The 22,545-nt window shown below is 36.6% G+C and overlaps 1 protein-coding gene across 2 annotated transcripts in view; it reads right to left on the bottom strand.

Annotated features, from left to right (window-relative positions):
- Positions 1 to 22,545, bottom strand: part of exoc4 (exocyst complex component 4) — a 217,901-nt gene that overhangs the window by 63,462 nt on the left and 131,894 nt on the right. For both annotated transcript variants that reach the window (XM_088923436.1, XM_088923437.1), the window contains exon 11: positions 17,674 to 17,893. In XM_088923436.1, the coding sequence (XP_088779562.1) occupies positions 17,674 to 17,893 (220 nt within the window). The remainder of the gene's footprint in view (positions 1 to 17,673; positions 17,894 to 22,545) is intronic.

Genomic DNA, 22,545 nt, shown 5'->3' with positions numbered 1-22,545 from the left:
TACCTGATGTGCAATACAGTGGGACTACTAGCGCATTAATAAGGGGGTGCCGTACTTCAGTACTTGATCATTTCAGCCCTTGCCTGTCTATATATTGTGTTTGGAATCCTTTGGGAAGAAAAGCACAATAAATGTAGTTTCCATGGGCTTTGTAGAGTGTTTATTTAGTTATTAGTTTGTATAATTATATGGCTGTGACTTAAAGCTGCTTGATAACATTTATAAACTAAAGCACCAGTGTGATTTTTTGTTACATACAGTAGGGTCTCAACATTCGTAAGTGTTAATTGCAGAGAACTGTCGCAAATAGCCATAACGAAGACCACCCATATGCCCTGGCGTAATACACTACATTATATAATATGTACTGTTAAAAGACATAAGTAACTCTCCCTTACATGACAATTCAAGTACATATAAGTTGGCTTTAAATTAATTAAAATAACATAGATAAAATAAAACAAAGAGCTGGTAATCATAAACTTTTAGTAATGAGCTCAAATCAACAACATGAATCCCTCCTCTGTGTTCAATGGATGCCTGCACGCTCTATCCCTGGCCCATGATTAGTTTTGAGTATGGAGCATGGAAAAGGGAGAGGCTCACTAGCTAGCTAGATTTGTCTCACAATCCTAGTCTGTTAGACATCTTATTTGAAGGTAGCACTTAACTTTCAGCTTGGTGTCATCATGCTTAGCTCTTCTTCCATCCAAGACCAGACCGACTCGCAAATAAACAAATTTGCAAATGTTAATTTCGGAGATGTTGAGACCCTACTGTACATAGTTTAGCTTTTTCTGACAGATGTAGAGTAGTTTGAAACCAGCTCCCTAATCTGAATTCAGAATGTCAATGACGATTTGAACGTTACATGACTGATTTATTTGTGATATAAAAGTGAGACGCTCTGGGAAACTTCGAGATTATTCCAGAACAGTCAACCCAAACTCCCCAGCCGATTTGTTTTTTAAAAAACACATTTTCATAGACTGACAACTTTGAAATCTGCTGCAAATGAGCTGTCTGTCACAGCTCCATCAGCTGAGAGGGAAGGTGGTCTTCAGAGAACAAGCCAGATCTACTACTGAGAAAATAACAGACCAAAGATGATAATCAAACTATTACATAGGTAAATAAAATTTCATTTTTACAGCATACAAAACTCTCTTTCGGAAGGGATGAGTTTTATGTTGTATTTGATAATTTCTCTATGTTATGCAGCTAACAATACCTAATGTTAGAATGTTAAAATGTTCAATTTATTCATTTTAAATTGTCAGAAATGTAGGTCTTTAACCTAAACACGTTTAAGAAGTTTATAGTTACTCGAAACAAAATGATGTGTCGTTAGAAATTTATTTCAATGTGTGTTGTAATGTCCTTGAGTGCTCTTCCAAAACACTGTGCCCTGCCTGAGGCACATTTCTGAATAATTTAGCGAAGTACAACTCTATCCATCTTGCGAACTATGATCCTAAGCCTTGCTATTATAAGTCATGACCAAAGATTTAAGCATCTCTTCTGCTCTGGTTTGCATAGCCTGAGTGCAGAAGTGACACAACATAATTTACTACATATCTTAGAATTGAGACATTGGCAATTGCCAATGATTTAAAATGGCAAGAACATTAAAAAAAGGCTACAGAATTGAGGAGGCCATTCAGTGGCTATAGGCCATTAGGTAGTTAGTAGCTAATAAAGACCAAGGATCTCACCCAGTTGTTTCTTGAAAAGGTATCCAGCAACCCAGCCATGATCTTCCACAGCATGGCTGGGTAGCTGGTTCCACACTCCCTCAACTTTTTGCACAAAGAACAGCTTCCTATTATTGGTTTTCCACTGGTGACCTCCAGCTGATGGTTTAATATTCAAATTGATTGTATCTCAGTACATAACAACAGCAGCTAGCTTTATTCTTCTAATTTAAAAAAATCAAGACACAAAAGTACCTTTCACATTTCTAAAATACTTCTGTAATATATTATATGGACATAACAATATATACATAATTGGTTTTTGCCCGTCCTTGCTTTTACTGTGCTTTATTTGGAACTGTGCTCAAAACAAGGTTTAGTCTAACAGGTAAAAAAGACTCTCTTTATTCTTCATTTTCCTAATTTTGAGGGGTGTGCACATTTCCCTGAGTTAGACTGTGTGTGTTTAACATCATTTAAAATATTTATATGCAACTGAAAATTCATAGTGTTGGTTGATTTGGCCTATTTACCAAAACCCTAAAAATCCATATTTGGTCAAATAAAAAACTAGTTGTGTTTTGGTCCATAATTTCTGTTGCCTAAAATCTGTGGTTTTGACAATTGCTCAAAAGGACTCCTAAGGAGCCTTTCTGACAATAATCACAATGAACTAACCATTTAACAGCCAACTGTTCTATAATTGCTTGTTGCTTTCTCCAGGATTATGAAAGACTCTTTTAATGATGGCCCTTGCTGTGATGGACTACCTAACTACCTTATTGTTGATTGTACAAAATCCGGATCTGGCTGAACCTGCACAAACAGACCACAGCCACATGGAAATTAATAGGAATTTAATTTAATCCATTAAAGAGATACAAGGAAGGCAATACAATTGTCAAACAAAATGAGAATAATTTTCCTTTTACTGCCCATGTGAGAAATCATGATCTAGGAAAAATAAAACCTAGATGTCCAGAAATAAAGCCTGAATATTAACACCACTTAACTGCAATCAAATGTACCCCAGCTTTACTATTTTTAAGGTGATGCATATTTGCTGTGATTAGACTACACCTTGCTCAATATCTTTACAATGCATTGCCTTCCTAAAAGAGCAAGAAATCGCAGGAACAAAACCAAACGACCCCACTATGGACATAGGGATGACAGCATATGTCACAAACAGGGCAGATTCAGTGATGAGGACAAAATTTGTGATTTATGGACACAATCTCCACAAGGCTTAGGCTAGATGTGTTTCTAATTAAATTAATCAATCAGTAACCAGGCAGAGGCTTGGCATCTGAAATATCCTAGCTGCTCCAAGTCAACAGATAGCATCACAATAAAGCTCCAGCCGGAAGAGTTCTGGGAAGTTTCGGGGCTTGCCCTGCTCTGGTGCTCAATGAATCGCAGGGCAAAGAAAATCTGGAGCTTCTTGGGCAACAAGTTAAAGACGTTGTAGGTAGCACAAACACTGCATTCCATCTATCTGTCTTTAAATGCCCATTTTTTCACATAGACTTTAAAATTCTAACACGGTTTAGGTGCTTTCAGCCTACATAATCCGAAAGAAATGGAAATGGTTGTTTCAAGGTTGTTCACAGCAGCTACAAATGACAACATCATCAGCAGCAATGGTACAGTCAACACCACTGATTTTCACTAGATTTCCTGAGCACTTCACAGCTTTTTTCTCTCACAACAAATCAACTACAAAAGGGCAAGGTAATAAGAGAAATCAATCTAAATAAATACAGTTTCATAAGTTTCATTATTAAAAGCTGTCCAAAACATGTTCCATCAATACCAGACACCCGTTATTAAGAGCTATCCAAAATATACTCCATCAATACTGAACTGAAGTGTAATTAATGGGATAGTATTTTGTTTAAGAGCTCTCTGAAAAAGCTATTAAAAGATGTTGCTCTTTTGGGTGACTTAGAAACAACATATGAATTTCATTATGATCCTGATGTTTTTAAAAGTGATCACATAATACTGCTTTCATATTCCAATATCCAATCAAGTGTTTAAAAACTGAATTGGACAGATGGAGGGCCATAGATAAAATATTATAAACTGTACACTGTGCAGTATCTATAACAACTTTGTAAAATCTCAGCCACTTCAATTGCATTTTGTGTATTGAAAAAAAAAACATTATCGTAATTAGCCTCTCATTATCACAGTTTCAATATTTCTTTTGAGCGCGGCCTTTTCATCCTTCAGTCCTGTATTACTTATATTAATATTTCTTCTCATGCTAAACAACACATTTCAGTTAAATGTTTTGATTTGTGCATGTTAATGCTCCTTCCAACAGTTACTGAATTGTATGTGAAGAACAGCATATGCATTAATGTAGTGTAACGGATGCGATTGTGTACAATCAGCTCATTGCTCACACAGCTGGAGATCCTTTCAGTTTCCGCAGTGCAGAGTGGTAGTAAAACTAACTCTAAAGGGAGCAAACTGAGCAGCAAGGAACGAAAGCATAATACAGAGGGTACTTATGCATCATTATAATATTTTGGGTTGATTCAGAAGCAAAACATTTCTGAAAGGACATGCTGGGGGGTGTTCGAGGATAAAAACAGATTTGGGGCCAAATCCATACAGTTGTGTTTGATTTGTACTGTCTGGATTCATAACAAGCTTGTGACTAACAAAGGCCTGCTTTCCCTAATGAGAAAGCTGTTTATTCTATTTTCGTTTTGTGGCAACCCTGACCCAATCCCATAAGCACAGGGCACAAAGCCAGTCTGTATCCTGGATAGCACACCAGTCACTGACAGAGTAAATGCAGGCAATTTGGAGATACCAATTTGAAAAGCAGACATGCCTGTAGAATGTGGGAGGAAACCAGCGTATACAGAGAAAACCAGTATACACTTAGGGAGAATATGATAATAATCTAATCTCCACCCAATCCACATTTGAACCCAGAACCCAAAAACTATGAGGCAGCAGTGATACACGCCATGTCACTGTGCCACTCTCATATTTATTTATATACAAATTTAGCTGTTATTCCGGTGTGGATAATGAAATACCCATGTTATCATATAGAAGCATATCACCAAGTAAACACTGGTAGCTTAGTGGCTCTACTATGTATGAAGAGCTAAAGTATGGGGTTTATAAAGCACCAGGTTTGAATAAGGGGTTGTTTAGTGTGTTTTCTGCAATTATCCACCAGTAAGGGAAAGTACAAATGAGTGGAGATTTCTGGGTAAGTGTGCCAAATAACGCATTACTGACTTTCAGAATATTTTAGTGATAATTATATAGGAGTAGCTTTAGGGTTAGAGAATTAGTGAAACTAGACCTTTGTCAGTTATATGGATGTGTTTAAGGCCTAAGTAGTCCTGCAGATTTAATGGAGTATTTGAGTTTCTTTGACATTTTTATTTCTGAAGTACACTAAACCCTAAGTTTAACAGAATTATATTCAATGGACTTTGGATCTAAAGGACAGCATCTGCTAAAGGAGAATTTTCTATGTAAAATCAGAAATACAGAACTCTCCCTACAATAACGGACAAACTACAGCACATTTTGCATAGGGTAGGAGAACTGCTTACGATGAGTGTTTTTTGTGTTTCATTCTTAGGCAAATAAAAAAAAACGTATTTTAATCAATACACTAAAATGCTAACAACATGTAGAAAAGCTAATTAAAATGAACAAATAATAAAACAAAGTTAAAATAACTACTACTGTACATAGGTTTAAAATTCAGAAATATTAATGGAGCCCTTCAGCTGTAGGTTAATTGCCTGAGATGGGTGTTGTTTGTGTTTGGAGTGCCTTAGAGCATATTAAACAATATATTTACACGAACAACACATGTAACAAGTAAAGAGCTTGTATATTGATGATAAATAAGACACTTGACTGTTAAAAAAAGCCGAGATCCAGAAAGCACATACAATATGCATAGTATGTATGGTATATATCATAAACTCTAGCGATCCCGTTATTTGATGGGACCAGCGGCAGAACAGGAGTCAGAAGATGAACCCACTTGCTGGGCGAAAGGCAGATTAGACAGTGGCCGCAGTGCAGGGAAGAGTGCGGAGCCACTGGTGGGATGGTGGTACAGCAGGCAGGAACTCGAAGCAGAGATCTCCAGCCGGCTGGAACGCGGCCGTGCAGCCAGGCAGTCAGGGAGCCTCGGAGCGGTTGCAGAGCTGCAGACACACCACTGGGGTGAAAACGAGCGAAAACGCCGGGGAACAACCCAAAAGGGTGAATCCAAAACGAGAGCTGACAGCCCTGAAGAAGATAAAGCTGGGTCGAGAGATCTGGGTCATCAGCGAAGCAAGAAAGAGGATCCAGGAATCATGGGGAAAAAGCTAGAGTCAAGCCAAGAATTAAGCTGAGCAGAGACCGAGCAGCCCTTAAATATCCCTGAATCACCTGAATTGGGCGAGACACTAATTGCCTCCAGGTGATCCAGGACTCATGACATCTGGTGTCCATGGCAACTGGCACTGAGGGACAGGAGGTGGAGCAGAAGCTGGCTGCCAGACCAATGTACTCAGCAATGACAGACACCCATTCCCCCCTATTAGTACATTAAACCGAGGGTTTACCATGTTTAGTATAGACATTAGGCATTAGACTATGCACTACGGAACACAACATATAACCAGAAGTTTCCTCTTGTGCCCATTCCACAATTGAAACATTGGCAACCTTGTTTTAATACAAACTTTGGTAGCATTTTTTAACCCTAACCCCAGGGAGTCTAACTCCTAAAACTATTAATGCATTATTGCATTAACAATGTTTTTGACTTTGGGACAAATAAAGTGGAAAATCACTAAAAAGTATTCAAAAACTTAACTAAATGTAGACAAAAATGAACATTTTTCTGAGTTGGTGCTCAAACCCATAAAAAGAAATAATGCATACCTGAAGCACCAACCATTTCTCAGCTTTTTAACCTAATGGATGAGACGGAGAGCTTAGAGATCCAGTGAATCTACATCTTTACAGATATGGTGGATGTGTTTTATGCCCTAGTAATAGTAATAGTAAATTACTATGTAATAGTAAATACAAATAGTACATTTCTTTGACGTTTTTATTTTTGAAGAAATCAGTATTAGTGACAATTCTTCCGTCTGCAATTGAAAATTACTGCATTTGGCTCATTGAAACAATGTTTAAAACTTGTTTTAATTCAAACTTTGATAGAATTTTTATGTATTCAGGACAACTATAATATCAAATCACCAACATTTTTTTCACTCAACCTTTTCAAAGGTACAGTACATATAAATTACACTTGTTTCCATAGATAAATGGTTTTATACTGAGCTGGTGCTCAAACACATATTTAAAGGGACCTTTGAGTTTCTTTGATTTTGTTTTATTTTGGAAGTAATTGACTTAATAATGATTTAATTAGTGTCATTAAGCATTTGACAATGCACTACTAAATGGACTTAATGTCTTCTCAAAGAAGACCACTTTAGTTCAGCAGGAGCAGGCTAGAACTAATCTTCAGTCTCCTATTCTCTTATCCTCCAGAGTATAAGAAACAAAACAGTGCGTGAGTTCAATACAAAACAGCAGCAGTTCAGTGCAGAAACTAAGGACTGAAACATAAGTGTTATTTCTCAGCATGGGAGAGACGAGAGTAAATTTAAGTATTTATATTTGAATGAAAATCTCTTTTCCTTTTAGCACCCGCCAGGCAGAGCTCGTATCTCCGAAATGCACCACTTAATTTAAATAGTTATCACAATTTGGCAGTTTTGGAGAGCAGTTCATTCTTTGTTGTATAGCAGCTTGTATTACCTCCCTAAACTGTTTCCTACAGTATGTTTCCTTAGTTTCCAGTAAGGTTAATCTATCTTTGAAGGGACATGTAAGATTAGCTTTTGACTGTAGAAAGCCTGGATTCAGGGACTCATAGCCATTGAAAATAATAAGTTAATAACAGATTTTCTATTTATGTGTAAATTGATGTAAATATTTATGTGTCTTTTTGTTTTTTTCTCCTCCCTATTACTCCTCCATAACATTAGGAGGTGTGTTATATTTTGTATTTTAAATTGACATCTTTATAGTTTATGTTCATACAGTACCTTGAAATGATGATATATTCTCCAAGATATCAAATTAATAAAAATACAAAAGGAAACCAATGGTACCTTCTGAAAATCAAAGCTTGACTCTGAAACACATAAACAATACTCTTGAACAATATACAACTTAAACAGTTTCACAAGTGTCATTCACAAAAAATTAAATAAACACAATTTTGTAGCGTTAAAAATTACACATGCACACATCTACTGCATTTTCTTTGAAAATGCTCTGTGGCTAAGGATCTGCACCTGTGGCTGGAAGGGTGCCGGTTCGTATTCCCGCGTCCGGCAGAGGAATCCTACTCCGTCGGGCCCCTGAGCAAGGCCCTTAACCGCAACCATTCCAGGGGCGCCGTATAAATGCCTGACCCTGTGCTCTGACCCCAAGCTTTTCTCCCTGTCTGTGTCTCGTGGAGAGCAAAGTTGGGGTGTACGAAAAGACAACTTCCTAATACAAGAAATTGTATATGGCCAATAAAGTGATCTTATCTTACACAAATATCAATAATAAGATACAAATATAAGTCCTATTTAATTTTCTTTAACATATATAGAGATATATGCTTACAATATAGGAGGAATTTACTACTGTAATATGTACTGCAGTGCGGCTATGTACTATACAGAACTGTTGCATGGGTTTGCATTTGCAGTTTCCCCCCACAGTCCAGAACATACTAATAGGCTAATTGACGTCTGGGAAAATTGGCCCCAGCTGTGAGAGTGTGGGTGTCTGGGAAGTCTGGCCTGCGACGGACTGGTGTCCTGTCCAGGGTGTACCCCAGGGTGTACCCCTGGCTCCCCCACAACCATGAATTGGAAGAAGAGGTTAGAAAATGAATGGATTTTATTATGCAAAGGATAATAAAGAAGCAATGGAATTTTGTGACAAATTTGTGCAGCTCTTTGGGATATAAATATTTATTGCAAGTAAAATTAGATTTATCCTGAAAGTGTAAGTGTCGAGTTAAAGTCAGTAATAGATGGTTTGCTTTAATAAGAAATAAATAACAATATTTAATATATTTTAAGACTTATATCTGTTTTTAATGTGGGGCTTAAACTCTCAGAGGCACAGTTACCATGGTATGAACAAATGCATTTTCTAGTCATATTTTTTCAGGTCTTCTGAACATACAGTATGCCTCTATTCTTTCCACTCATAACAATTCCTCAAAAAACAAGAATAAGAAAAATCTGGATGGTGTCTCCTGTATACTGTGAGACATTTCATCCCGATTGTATTATTCAAGCTCTCAATTTTGATCATGAAAGATTATGTTCTTGGGTTTACATTACATAGGCAGGATATGCGAAACTAATCTTTGTTAAAATTACTTTTGTGTAAATTTTCTAAAATTTGTGGATCTAGATCAATGTTTTGAAGTCCCAATTTGTAATAAATCTGTGCTTAATTCAACTTAATGGTCCTGCATTGTTTAAAATGTATACTGTATACGTTTAGGGACCTCACTGAACATTCTAAAAACTGATTAATATAAATTAAGTATTTCATATCTGATTAGTCTTTTCATTGTTCTTTTAAAGAAAAAACACCTTATACGTTCAGACTTTTTGCATTACGAAGCTTTAGTAAAAAAACACGGACAAACTAAGTCAAACAGGAATCTCTGGAGTTTTTACCACTTTTCTAAATTACATTCTGAGACAGAAAAATTCCCCTAAGAGTCCAAGGTTGATATCTAAAGTAGCTTTTTGAAAGAGAAAGTAATGATGGCAAATACCTTTAATGAAGATCCTTCAGAACAAAACGACACTTGGGGACAACAGCTTGCATTTTGCTTTTAGTTTCAAAGGCCAACTGTCATCTCAAAGCCTGCTTTTATGAGCACTTAATGCTGCAAAATAGAGGTTGAGTCTTTACAAAATAAAGCCAGTACATCACATTCCTTTGCTAAAGTACTATTTCTTTTCTCTCCCTCTGCTTCTGTATCACTTAAAAATCATCTCCAGGCAGGTACATATTATTAATTTGAAGTGTGACAAGTGTTTTTTTTTTTAAGATTGAGGATGACATTTTTAACATATATTTCATAATTGAGAAAAGATAAGTTATAAGATCAGGCTGCAGGACAGATATGGATCATGGCACCCAGCATCTTGGAAAAGAAAACTCTCTGCACTGTAACCAAGGTGATTTTTTTTAAAGTAGGTGTAATCTTGTGGAGCCAAATAACCCAGACAGGCAGAATGACCTCTTTTCGTTCGTAACCTGATGCTCTTATGCGTGATTGAAGCTGTAGTTGATAAATGTTTCTGCGTCTTCCAACTCTGAAAAACACTGAGCTAATTGAGTTCAGTCTTCACAATGTGGGGAGCCTTGGTAAAGAGCTTTTACCAGAAAACACTTTCTCTTAAATTAATTTTGAACTGCCAGTTATTTTCTAATTTTAAACCCACCCGACCTGGAATCACCACACTAGGGTACATGGCCTTAAACGCTTATAGGAAGAACGAGGACTTGCAGACCTTCTATTACTCACACATGTCAGAGCCATTCATCATTTGAAATGCTGCAAATTGCTATATTACCAACAGGAGAAGTGGTGCATCCCTTACCAATGTCACTGAAACCTTACAGACACCTGCTACAACGGCTGCCACCGTTCCTATAGCCAAACAGATCCCTAATCAACTGAAGGCCATACAAAGCCATCTACTCTTAAGACATCCACCTCAGAAATCTCGGCATGGCCTGGGCTTGTGCCAGCAACACTCTAACAATGTGGTTTAACCTACTGTCTTCTCAGTGTGCCTTTAATGTCTGATTGACGCTGGAATCCACAAAGAGGAATTTTAAAAGAATAGGAGGAGATGCGGGTTTGAAAGGTGAGCTGCGTCAGTGGGCTGCATGGGCACAAACAGAGGTTAATTCAACACGTACTGTATAACAAAGGAGAAACTTCCAGCTGTTTTTTTCTCATGTCTTTATTTCAGTGTGTAATTAATTCCATTTGTTCCATTTAAGTATTTCAACAGACTCGCTTTATTCGACAACAACTGAGGCCTTTTTTTCAGATTTGGGAAAATATTGTGTTATTTTGTTTTTTGTATTTGATTTCTTTTTACAATTTAAACCGCCAGGTTAAGAACATAAAATGCACCACACTTCTGATCCAATGCCCAAATTAACAGGCTCAATTTGGAGTGCAAAGAGAGTCTTCCAAAAAATCAGATTAGAGTCTTTTTTTTTTCTATGTAATGAATGAGAGGTTTCCAGGCAGTGAGAAGATAATTGATTGCCTATAAACCTGCCTTATAGGATAAAGCTGTGAAAATGTCATTATAGCAAATTTTATAATACACAGATATATCTCGGAGGAAAAAAATAAAGCAAAAGGCTGAAAGTAACTACTTCATCACATCCCAGACCTGCAAGGAAAACCATCCATTCAAGCCATTAACTGACAGGAACGTTCTTTTGGAAAGCAATGCAACGTAGTGCATGCAACACATTTCATCATCTTAGCCTGCCACAGAATTCACGGCTGTCTAGATCAGAACACAGTGCTAACCTCATATAGCTGGCATTTCGAATCTCGCAAAATCGTACACTGATGACCATTTTTATAGGGGACCAAATGAAACAGGTGTCCCTCTTCAAAGATTTGTCAACCAGTGACATATAGAAATAACTAATTCAAGAATTGATAGATTCTCCAGTAGAGCAAGGGACAGCGGTACTGATCTTTACCGCTCTGATTCACATGAGTTGTTTCAGTAAGCAATGACATTCTTTATCAAAGCTTTCAAACAGCTCTGCAGGTACACTGAATCTTAGCTACTAAGGAGATGAATTCTATTTAAATTTTTAATACCACTGTGGTCAAAGTGCTCATTAAATGAATAAGAAAAATCTAAGGTTTTTTGCGCTCTCAACATTTTCACTTTTCCAATGTTTGAAACAATGTTTTGTAAAGTTGTTATGCAGATATGGTCACTTAAAATGAGTCATTTGGATAAAAGGACAGAAAGCACATACAGGTAGTGCATAAAAATTTGGAAACACTGGGTTAACGGGGAACACCAAGTACAGCAAGTACTGTAAAACGTCAATATTCGCCATTTGGTCGATTCTCACAGAGTATTTAGCGACCGCTTTTTCCTCATTTGTGAACCAAATTCGCCTTTTCGAGGGCTGTGCCACAGGAGAGTACATGTGGTCACCCACTTCCACAGCATTTTCATCTCTTGGATATACTTCCCCTGACCTAACTGTAGTAAAGGCATAGCTTGGTTAACAAAAAGTTAACGCTTATGTAGAAATGCATCATAAGTTATGCTTTAGTTATTCAGTTTCCTTCAGGAAAGTGTTAGCCGTGCGTTGTGAGCAGACATGTTATCACAGTAATTTTTGTATGTGACAAAATAAAAACTGTTAAATATATAAGTTATCAACAGTCTCTGTTCATGCAGAAAAGGATAGGGAAAGAAATGAGAAGAGAGAGAAATAGACAAATGGCAGGGGCCTGAGAGAGTTAGTTGAGTGGGAAGATGGTGAGGACACAATTTACTTTCTTGTCTGTTATTACTGTGCTGTAATAAACTTTATTACTGCGCAGTAGTGCTACATTTATAATAGTAATAAAAACACGACAGAAAAAGAAAGTACACACCAGTAAGAATGAAAAAACTAACTCTAATACAGGGTAAGCTACTGTATAATATTATAACAGTGATCTAATTTGTTGGCACATGCAATAACTTGACTTATACAGTACAGGCAAAGTGAAGCTTTGTTTAAGTTTGTTTAAATTCCATTTAATTAGAAATACTCAATACTAATAAATACTAACACTATTTCTGAAATTCTAAACATGTGTAGCAAAAATAGAACTATGGAAATTCTTGTTTTACGAGCCACGGAACCATACCCTATTTTCTCCATAAGGTACTACTGTATGTTCCGTATTCGCTTATTCATCATTCACAGAGGCTACAAGGTACCTAATTCTCACGAATCCTGAGGTTTAACAGTATATCAGAAGCAAAGGCTTTCACATAGGTCTGGTTCCTGCTTTTATGTTTATAAATAAACAAATAACATCCCAGTCCCAGTGTGCTTATGGTCACGTGCTATACAAAAAATGGTGGACAGGCCTACAATTATAGCTACCATGGCAGCAAAAAGGAGACTTCAGTGAAATAGTGGTGACTGTTGTGGTGAAATTGGCAGGAGCTTTAGTGATCAAGACAGCTCAACCTGCCGATGTTTCACAAACAACTGTGTCTAAGGTGATGTCAGCATCAACATCTTCAGCAACGGGCAGAAGGGCAAACCCTGGGATCATGATACGCGTGTATTAATTTGAGCGCTAAAAAAATAAAACACATCCACACACCATCCAAATCCCATATTAAGAACCTAACACCTTGCTTGTATGACATCTGTAGACAAGTTAAAAACATATAACCGCTAGTACTTTGTTTAGAGTCTGTTGGCCCTCCAAGGGGGTGGCATGACTGAGTGGCCTGTACAGATACTGTATGCAATTCTTCCCATTCACATACCATTCAAACTTTCAAATATCCCCACACAGGCAGTCACTACATGCAGTACATTCAGTAGGTAAGTGCAGCTGCCTGCAAGGGGTTCATGTGTGTATAGAACACATTGACCACATGCAGAGATGTGTTGGCTTAATATACTGCCATCAGTCAAGTTCAGGCTCTAGTTTTTTGGACAGCTGATATTTTGTTTCAGAGGGAAGAGATGCTAGGCATTGACTGGATTGCGAATCCCCATGTCTAACTAGACTCCATACAGAAAAGGACAGATGATGTAGCCTTATTTCTGGCTTTAAGTGGGGCGTTCTCTGCCCAGGAGGAAGGCATGTCTCCTCCAGATTTAATCAAATTAACAGATGCGCTCACACCCGCTGTCCAGTAGTCAGTCTGCTCTCTTATGGTTGAAGTTTTATACAGGCAATCAGGGGATTCTGCATTGAGATTTGCAAAGTATTTCGAGAAAGAAAACAATGAAATTCATGACAGAACCGGAATAGTAAGAGAGTTATTGTTTTCCTTCTTGTTGATGTAAGTATAGTATGGAGGTTAACACACTTCTGAAGATGCACTTTGCCAAGCTAGATTCCACTGTATAAAATCTGCAAGTGATCACTACCTATAAATGGAAAATGGTAAAGTACAGTAGGATACCGCACTGATGTCTTAAAATATAGGCTACAAGTTAATATGGCAAAGACTGTGGTATACTGTATATCAGTTTTATCAATTAATAGTTAATATTTCTGTTTCTTAGGCCATAATTTATATATTTGGTTTAAAATCATAAATCAATGATAGCATATATACAGTACTGTATATTCAATTTAAATCTTGGCCAAACGTTTCATATAAGGTTTGCGGCACTGTGTTTTGATTTTTTTGGAATTCACACATTGTTCTATATGTTTATGAAGTCTTGAGTACAGCAGTACCTCATTAATTTGTCACTTTATCAGAAAACAGTTTCACTGCTGGGAGAACAAACTTAATGGTTGTATTTAGAGGATACTGGAGAACATTTTCATTTATGATACATTGTGAAACAATTAAAAAATATGTTGTTTTTAGTAATGAAAAGTGTAGTGTTAACTGCAAATATACATCTAGAGTCACATATTATACTAATAGCTGAAATAAGGTTAAGAATCCTCAACCATTCCATAAAAGACAGATAGGCAGAAGCAGAAAGAGGGATACACACAAAGAGAGGACAAGGAGGAGAAAGACGAGAAGAAAGAGAAGTCAATGAGTGCCAGGCAAGAGGATTTTGTTCGAATCAACCGGTTGGAACCTTGTTTAAGACATCTTGCTTTCCAGTTATTTTAGGAAACTCTGATTTCCCTTATAAAGAATCCCCAGGTTAAACACATTCTCTGTGCTAGTGATGCAGTTTTAGAATCTTTGGACCATTCCAAATGATAGGAGAAATTTAGCTCTGGTTTGTATTCTGTTCTATTTAGGATGCAGGTTTACTTTTTTGTTGGCCTGTTAGGCATTATGTAGGATTTCTTTGTACTGGGCTAGCACTCTGGGTTTTTCTGGTTGACTAGGATGTAGGCCTCTGAGAAGCTGTGTTTGTAAATAGAGTAACTGTACAGAATATTTTATGTTGTATGTTCTGTTGTGTGACACTTAAGATTGTGCTATTGTCATTGTTAATGAATATTTGTTTTACCCAGTTTGCCTCAGATTTACTACTCTTTTGCCAGAGCTGTGACAGGGAACACAAACCCAGGTTCTTTTAACTATACCAGTCAAGTACATTCTAATATATAAAAATTTTACAATTTGGGGGTTATGATTATTTATTTAGTTAATGATTCATAATCTGATTTTCAAAACATATAAAAACCTTCTTTGTCTTAGCTCAAGGCTGAAACATTGACTATTCATACTGTACTTGTGCTCCACCCCTGACCTGGACAGATGTCACCAGCCTCCACTGGTATGTACAGTATGTGTGTGAATATGTGCTTATATTTTGTTTAAAGGACAACTGTAATCTTACATCATACCAAATTCACTAAATGAGAAAAGAAAAGATATCATTGCAATCACAAAAAGAAATATGCAACATGGTTCTTTTATTTCAGATAATTAAGAATGGCTAAGCTTAACAAAAGAGCTCTTTTTTAAGTTCACACTTTATAAAAGATATTAAGTCTTTCAATGTTAAGCCACTCTTTATCCCCATTGAGCAATTAGGAAGTTGCTGTCATCTTAATATGTGGATGCCGTAATCATAAAAAAATGGAAACAGAAACAGAAAGCTGTGCTCTTTTTTTCATAATTAACTGCCATTGGAGATTAAAGGACCCTTTCGCTGAGAGTTTGCGCAGATTAATAATATTGAAGGTACAAATTCTCTAATCCTTTCCAAAACCGAAAAGCAATTATTTACTACTGTAAGCAGAATACATTTATGTAAAGAGATTTCTTTATACTACAACTGTTTTAAGCCATAGTCAATAAAAAAAGATGTATTTTAGATTTGAAAGGGTTATGTTTTTTGCTATCTGACAATGAGGTGATCTGAGTAATTAGGCCATGCAAAAGAAATTGTTTATGAAACATGTTTTAAGAATATTAAATTTAGAGATGGGGCACCACAGAGTTTAGCATTGTTGGCTCGCAGCGCTGGCTGCAAGCCTTTCTTTTTACATGAAATTTTTAAAGCTCTCTCCATGTCATAAATATTGAGATGACTGTTTCATAACTAACACAAATTTTAAAAAAGAATCAGATGTTGGTAAATAAAACTTCACATAATACAAATACAAGCAAGAAGCAGAGATGCAGTAGCTGAACTGAAAATGCTCATTAACATAGAAGCCCTTCTTTATTCAAAACTACTGTATAAAACAAAAGTGGACTAAAAACATATATAAGTGATATGATACGGTAACCTTTACGCTTAACACCCAGGGCGGTGCGGTGGCTCTGTGGCTAAGGATCTGTGCCTTTGGCTGGAAGGTTGCTGGTTCAAATCCCGCAGCCTGCAGAGGAGTCCTACTCTGTGGGCCCCTGAACAAGGCCCTTAACCCCAACTGCTCCAGGGGCACTGTATAATAGGCTGACCCTGTGCTCTGACCCCAAGCTTCTCTCCCTGTCAGTGTGTCTCATGGAGAGCAGGTTGGGGTATGAAAAAAGACAAATTCCTAATGCAAGAAATTATATATGGCCAATAAAGCGATCTCTTATACCTTCAAAATACTGAAATGCAAACAGCACACAGTAGCTAAATGAAAAAGCAGTAGCTACCTAAACAAACACCAATTAAATGTCTTAAATAATTTATCTAAACTGTAATTTACTACCACTGTTAAGTCCATATGATTTTAAAAACCACAGGAACTACTGTAGATAAATAGGTTATTTTGTCCAAACTGTAACATCTGACCTTGATCTTCAAATACTGCAAGATGATATACCATTATTGTACACGTCAGATGAGCAGAATTTTTTTTCCATGTGCAAAACACACATTTCGGGTAGCAGGTAAAGGATGTGATTTCAGACTGAAACTTCAATATTTTGAAAAGGTTACGCATATGATCAATTGTACTTCTTTGTCAACCACTTCTGTATGTGAACACAACATGAAAGGGGCTGATGTGCTAAGCACCCCTAGAATTAAACATCAAGTGAGTCAAGACCGTCAGAAAGTTGAAAATCTTTTCCTAGAAATTTTAACCAGCATTTTCTGCGGACAATACTCAGAGCAAATGGGCAACACACAAAGAAAAAACTGATTTATTGAATTGCAAGGCTTAGATTTCAACAAGGTTTTAACATTCTTACTGTCTAATTCTTCTACTACTATTACTACTCATTCTTCAGTCTTTAAGACAAGCAAATAATAAGGTATTATGACAAACATAAGTGCCTGTTGCTTATTAAGAGATTATTAAAATTGTTATAGCTAATTTACTTAAGGGTCCAGTGAAATTCTAATGACATCATATCATGGCCATTGGTGATTTTCCCAACTTCACATGAAATACTTTAAAATAGACAACAGTGAAGTCATGCACAAGCAACTTTCTTAGAAACTTAAGAACTGTTACAAATGAGAGAGGAGAGGACCATGTGACCCATCAGCCCATTCAGAATTTGGCAGCTTATTGATCTGTGGGTCTCATCCAGTTGCTTTGTTGAAATGAGCAAGAGTAAGGATTTCAACATCATCGCTGGGTGGCTTGTTCCGCAACCTTTTGAGTGCCTCCTGTTCTCGACTGAAAATTAATTAGCTTCCATTTGCGTTTTCTGGATCGTGATTTGGAACAACAAGCTCAACGTCACACGAATGAATGAATCAATAAATTCCTTAGTTTTACCTGCAGTAAGGGCCGCTGCACTCCAAGTATCTTCATTGTATCTGCACTGGCCAGGATCTTCAGGGGGTCAGACACCTTGGTCACTGTCTCAATTTCTTTGTTGATCTCAGTGCGGACTTGGTTCAGGAAGTAATCATTGATGTAATAAGTGAGAAAAGTCCTCAGCTGGCATTGCTTGGCTTGCCCGGGTCCCATGCTGTGCTCTATCTCTTGGATAAACCTGCAAAACAACAGCCAAGCCTTTCTTTGAAAAGAGCATGAACAAAGAGTGTACCGAAGTCTTCCACATTGGTAATGGTAAGTTAAATAAGGGCCACAAAATACAAACTTTCACAAACTGTCCCTGCCTATTGCAGTTCATGATTTTGGATTTATTGAGACTGAAATATTAGAGTGATGCCTAATGCATTTGAGAACTCTCCAAAACCCGTTGTCCTAAAAGTAAAACTACAAAGACCACAGCACACAAACAAGTGTTTCTGTGATGTCAACACGTAACAGATTCTACCCTACTGCAGTACGCATCCTAACAGCAAACTGCAATGCCTCAGACTCAATGCATGTCTGCACTTTTTACCATGTTTACCACATTTTTTTTCACTACTACATATTTATTGTTCTCTACAACACAATAATTGTTCTGGCTGTTACTGTTTATTATGTTTATAATGTGCTGTCTACAGTACATTGTGTGGTGTTGTTTGTTGTACTGTGTTGTCTGCTGTACTGTGTATGTCCCGAAAGATCAGTGTGAACAAAAATTCCAATGTACAGTACATACGGTATGGTAATTAACTCCTCTACCCTCTACTCTTCTTAAAGGATTGTGTTGTCTTTTGAAAGCCCCATGCCCCCTCCACACATGTCCACAGTCACACCTGGAAACATTCAGCACCGGCTTTTCCAAATACTCATCTATTTAACCAGATGTTCAGCTCAGCACGAATTCTCACCTACAACGACGACCTAGAGAGGACCAGTTTATGTTGCCGGGCAATCACTGGAACAATACGAGTGACGTATGATTACTAAGACTACAAAAGCAGCAGCCAAATTTGAATTTGAACCCACATCTTTTCTGTCCAGAGTCCAGGTCAGGTTTGAAATATAGAAAGTCAAATCAGTACTCTTCTGAAAAAGCCCTCTATTAACCTGTACACTTCTCACAATTTTAACACACTTGACAAAAATACATGAAAACTTAAAATCGATTGTAACTACATGTTTTTGTGTTGTGTATAGAAAGATTTCTTAGCATTAAATTCACTATACGCAAAGAACAGAACTGATTTCATTGTAATGCTTCATATTTGATATTGCTTATATGAGGTAGAAGTTTCTAAAAATATTTACATATAAAGATGCTTCAGAGAGCCTGTTTACCTAGATTTATAAATACCGGAGCAGCTGGGGTAATTTATTCTCGTATGGACAGTACCAAAAAGTTACAGACAAATCTATTGGGAGTGGTGTGCCTTCGGATATTCTCTTTCTCATTTATGGAATGCATAAACAATTATCGTTTCTAGGGAAGAACTCTATATTTCTTTAAAAAAAGGTAATTAAATGTTCATGCTTTACTAAACATGATGTCTTAATGAGTGTGAAATATTTTTATATAAAAAAGAGAGGTGTAGATTCTAAGTTTATCATACTGTATATCCTGTGATGACAATAATACAATGTTTGCTGTACACTGCTGTGCAAAGGTTTTAGACATTTTGCATTGTCTTATTTTTCTTTTCATCTCTGGATTTTCCCTTTAATGTAGAAATAATTCTGTAAGGATCACCTGCTGAAATTCTATCCAAGTCCTTTTAAACTAACAGTTTGTCCTGATTAGATAATCCCTTATTTTGTAGAACATGATGCAACCTTTAGATTTATGGATCTGTAGAGAGGAACAAATTATGTTAATGACAAGGAACACTTGACATTATGTCAATTGGATCTGATTGGTAAATGTGATGGATTAGCTACAACATTTCATTTTAGCTAATCATGGATAGTTTACCTTGAATTATTGTGATCAACCTTTTTAAAGATTTTAATGTGAATTAAAGATAACTAAATGGCAAGATTGATACCTTCTCACCTTAAAGTAAACTACAACAATCAAAGCAGTTTTCTTAGTAGAAAACACTGGTAGGGGCTTTGAGTTATTTGATGATGCACATCATGCACAGACATAACATAAGAAATTTTGATTTTGTCTAAGTCTAAGACTTTTGCACAAAAGTGCATATAAATAGCAGTTCTTTAAATAAATCTACTTAGAGCAAATACACATATACATTTATACACACATATATGTTTGTAGTTAGAAAGGTCTAGCCTATGTATTTCTCTGATCCTCTCAATAAACAGGAACTCTAATAACCTGTAAAAGGCAGTTAGGGCTTCAACAACACATACACTAGTTGATTTAGCTAATTTATTGAAAGCACAACCAAACCAGACGAGCGTAAGTGTTCATTCTGTCTCTGAAGCAATTCTATTCTATGTTGGTCAGCTATCTCCATTTTATCTAGCTGTGCAAAAGGAGTGGAATACCCAACCAGGCAACACATGGTCTCAAAAGACTGGTGTGTGTTTGTGGAGGGGACAGGCATTGCTATCAGTATTGGGATACTACTGGAAAAGATTATATATACAGTATATGAGCCAGATGACATCTCTTTTTTAAGTCTAAGTATCAAGTCAATTTTCACCTCATGTTGAGCTTTTTGAGCTTTGAGCAATTTGAGTGGAATGTAAAACGTTAAATAAAAACAGAATGAGAGTCAGTAGGAAGTCACCCCCAAATTTAGGAATACAAATGTGTGTGCTTTGTCACCAGAGGGAAGTGAAGCTCAATGGACAATGTTTCTATAACTCATTGTTCGAAAGACAGAAAACAAACTGAAAGATTTTTCATTTTAAATAAAACCATTTCTGAACACATCACTCCGACAAGCCCTCAATCTTTACACTTCATTGCCAGAGGAGTCTACTACTAACGGCCTACTAATAGTGAAGAAAAAAATGGTTGCCACAGTTTCCATCTAATGTTTCTGAAAAATGTTAACCTAAAACCTACTGCTCAAGTTCAGTGCGATTGCGGTTTATATTGTTATGTTCAGCTGAGGTGGGAAATGTTCTTTTGGAATACTGTTATTAAATATCGGAAGCACAAACTTTCAAATTAAGTATAAACAATGACTGTTAAAAGTATTTCCATTTGCATTTTACCAACTCTGAATCTGTGTACAGTATTTATATATTGTTTTATTTCTTATGCACTACATAGTCCTCTAAATGTATTATAAACAACACTTGCACAAGAGCTAATGAATTTGAAGAAAAGGTTTTTTGAACCATATTAATAAATATTTGGCTAAAATAAAAAAAAAACTCTCCCTAAAAATCCCTTTCCTGTGGAGGGAACATCAGTGTACAATACCCGATTCATTAAAAAGCAAATATCTTCAGATCACAAGTCCAGAGTGATTTATTACACTGCATTTAGCCCTCCACTTCTATCATTGCTATAAATGCTTCTCTCAGCACTGTTATAATCCAATTAGTCAACAAAACTGACAAGAGCTGAATTATCTTTGCTTTTTTATGCATGGAAGCAGCCGGATCATGCCCAAACATTTTCCATGGATGTATTCTAATGGTGCCGTACAGACATGGTTGCATTCCCATATGGATTGGAAACCCATAAATTAAAGTCAACTAATTTACAGAATAGATTAATCTGTTTCACTGATGGCAAAATTCTCAAATTAAATAAAGATAGTTCCAATAAAGATGTGTGCAGCCAGCTGATTATCACATTATTATAACACAAAAAGATATAAAAATACACTGAACAAATATAAAAAATATAGAAATATGAGTTTTTACATGGAAATGCAACAGAGAACAGACTAAGGTGCATGTAATATTAAAAATATATATGTAAGGAACACCACAAAAAAAGGATTTCTTCGTTTTCCTTCAGCTTTAAAATGATTCTTTTTGTGACGGTGGAAAAAGATGAATATAACAAATCTGCCTAAAAATAGACAGGATAGCTTTCTGTATTACTAAAAATAACACACTGTTCTTATTTCCTGACCATAAATCTCCTAAATGAGTTTCATTATGAAATAAATATGCAATGACAGCAGTATAAATGGCCATCAGCTGCAAGCTAACTAAGTTTTATGAGGGAACATTAAACATGAATTGTGGAAGCCTCCTGATGATGGAGACGACGCAGGGAAATACCGAGGCAAAGTAAAGCCCATCCAGGTTAACGCGCAGTATTTTCAGAGCGATTCCTCATTTTTTTTATTCCAAAATAAATGTGATTTCAATTATTCATAAAGGTATGCACAATACGCACAGAAGGCCACAGCAGCAGCCATGGCAACTCAATGCACCGATTTGTTTTATCATAATTAGCCCAACAGTGGTGTCAGACTTGGCATTCACCTGAAAAATGAAATGGATCAATGGGAGAACAATATGTAATTTGCAAGGCATTGTTTGGCTAATATTCTTCAGGTTATTTTAAATATGAGCAAAGATTTTTAATATATTATCGTAGATGCACATTGATTCGTCAGAAAGGGGAATCAATATTTAGTCGGCAAAAGCTCTCTGTTGATGCTGGCGGTCCCTGCTGCTGTGCAGGGTGGTCTGGATCCCTGGATTAACCATACAGATATGGAGTCCAAAAGTTATCAGTCATCCAATCCCGATCATTCGGGTGTTTGTTTCAGCTTCATCACGATTGTTCTGTAATGTGGCTGACCGCGAGAAGTTTGAAATGTAATAAGACACACTAGACTGAAACTGAGGATTTCCAGCTGCATCAGTGATTATTAAACCTAAGAGAGC

Source organism: Atractosteus spatula, chromosome 8 (assembly GCF_055471065.1).
Source record: "Atractosteus spatula isolate fAtrSpa1 chromosome 8, fAtrSpa1.hap1, whole genome shotgun sequence".
NCBI classification, from domain to species: domain Eukaryota; kingdom Metazoa; phylum Chordata; class Actinopteri; order Semionotiformes; family Lepisosteidae; genus Atractosteus; species Atractosteus spatula.
This window is presented reverse-complemented; position numbering and strand designations above follow the sequence as displayed.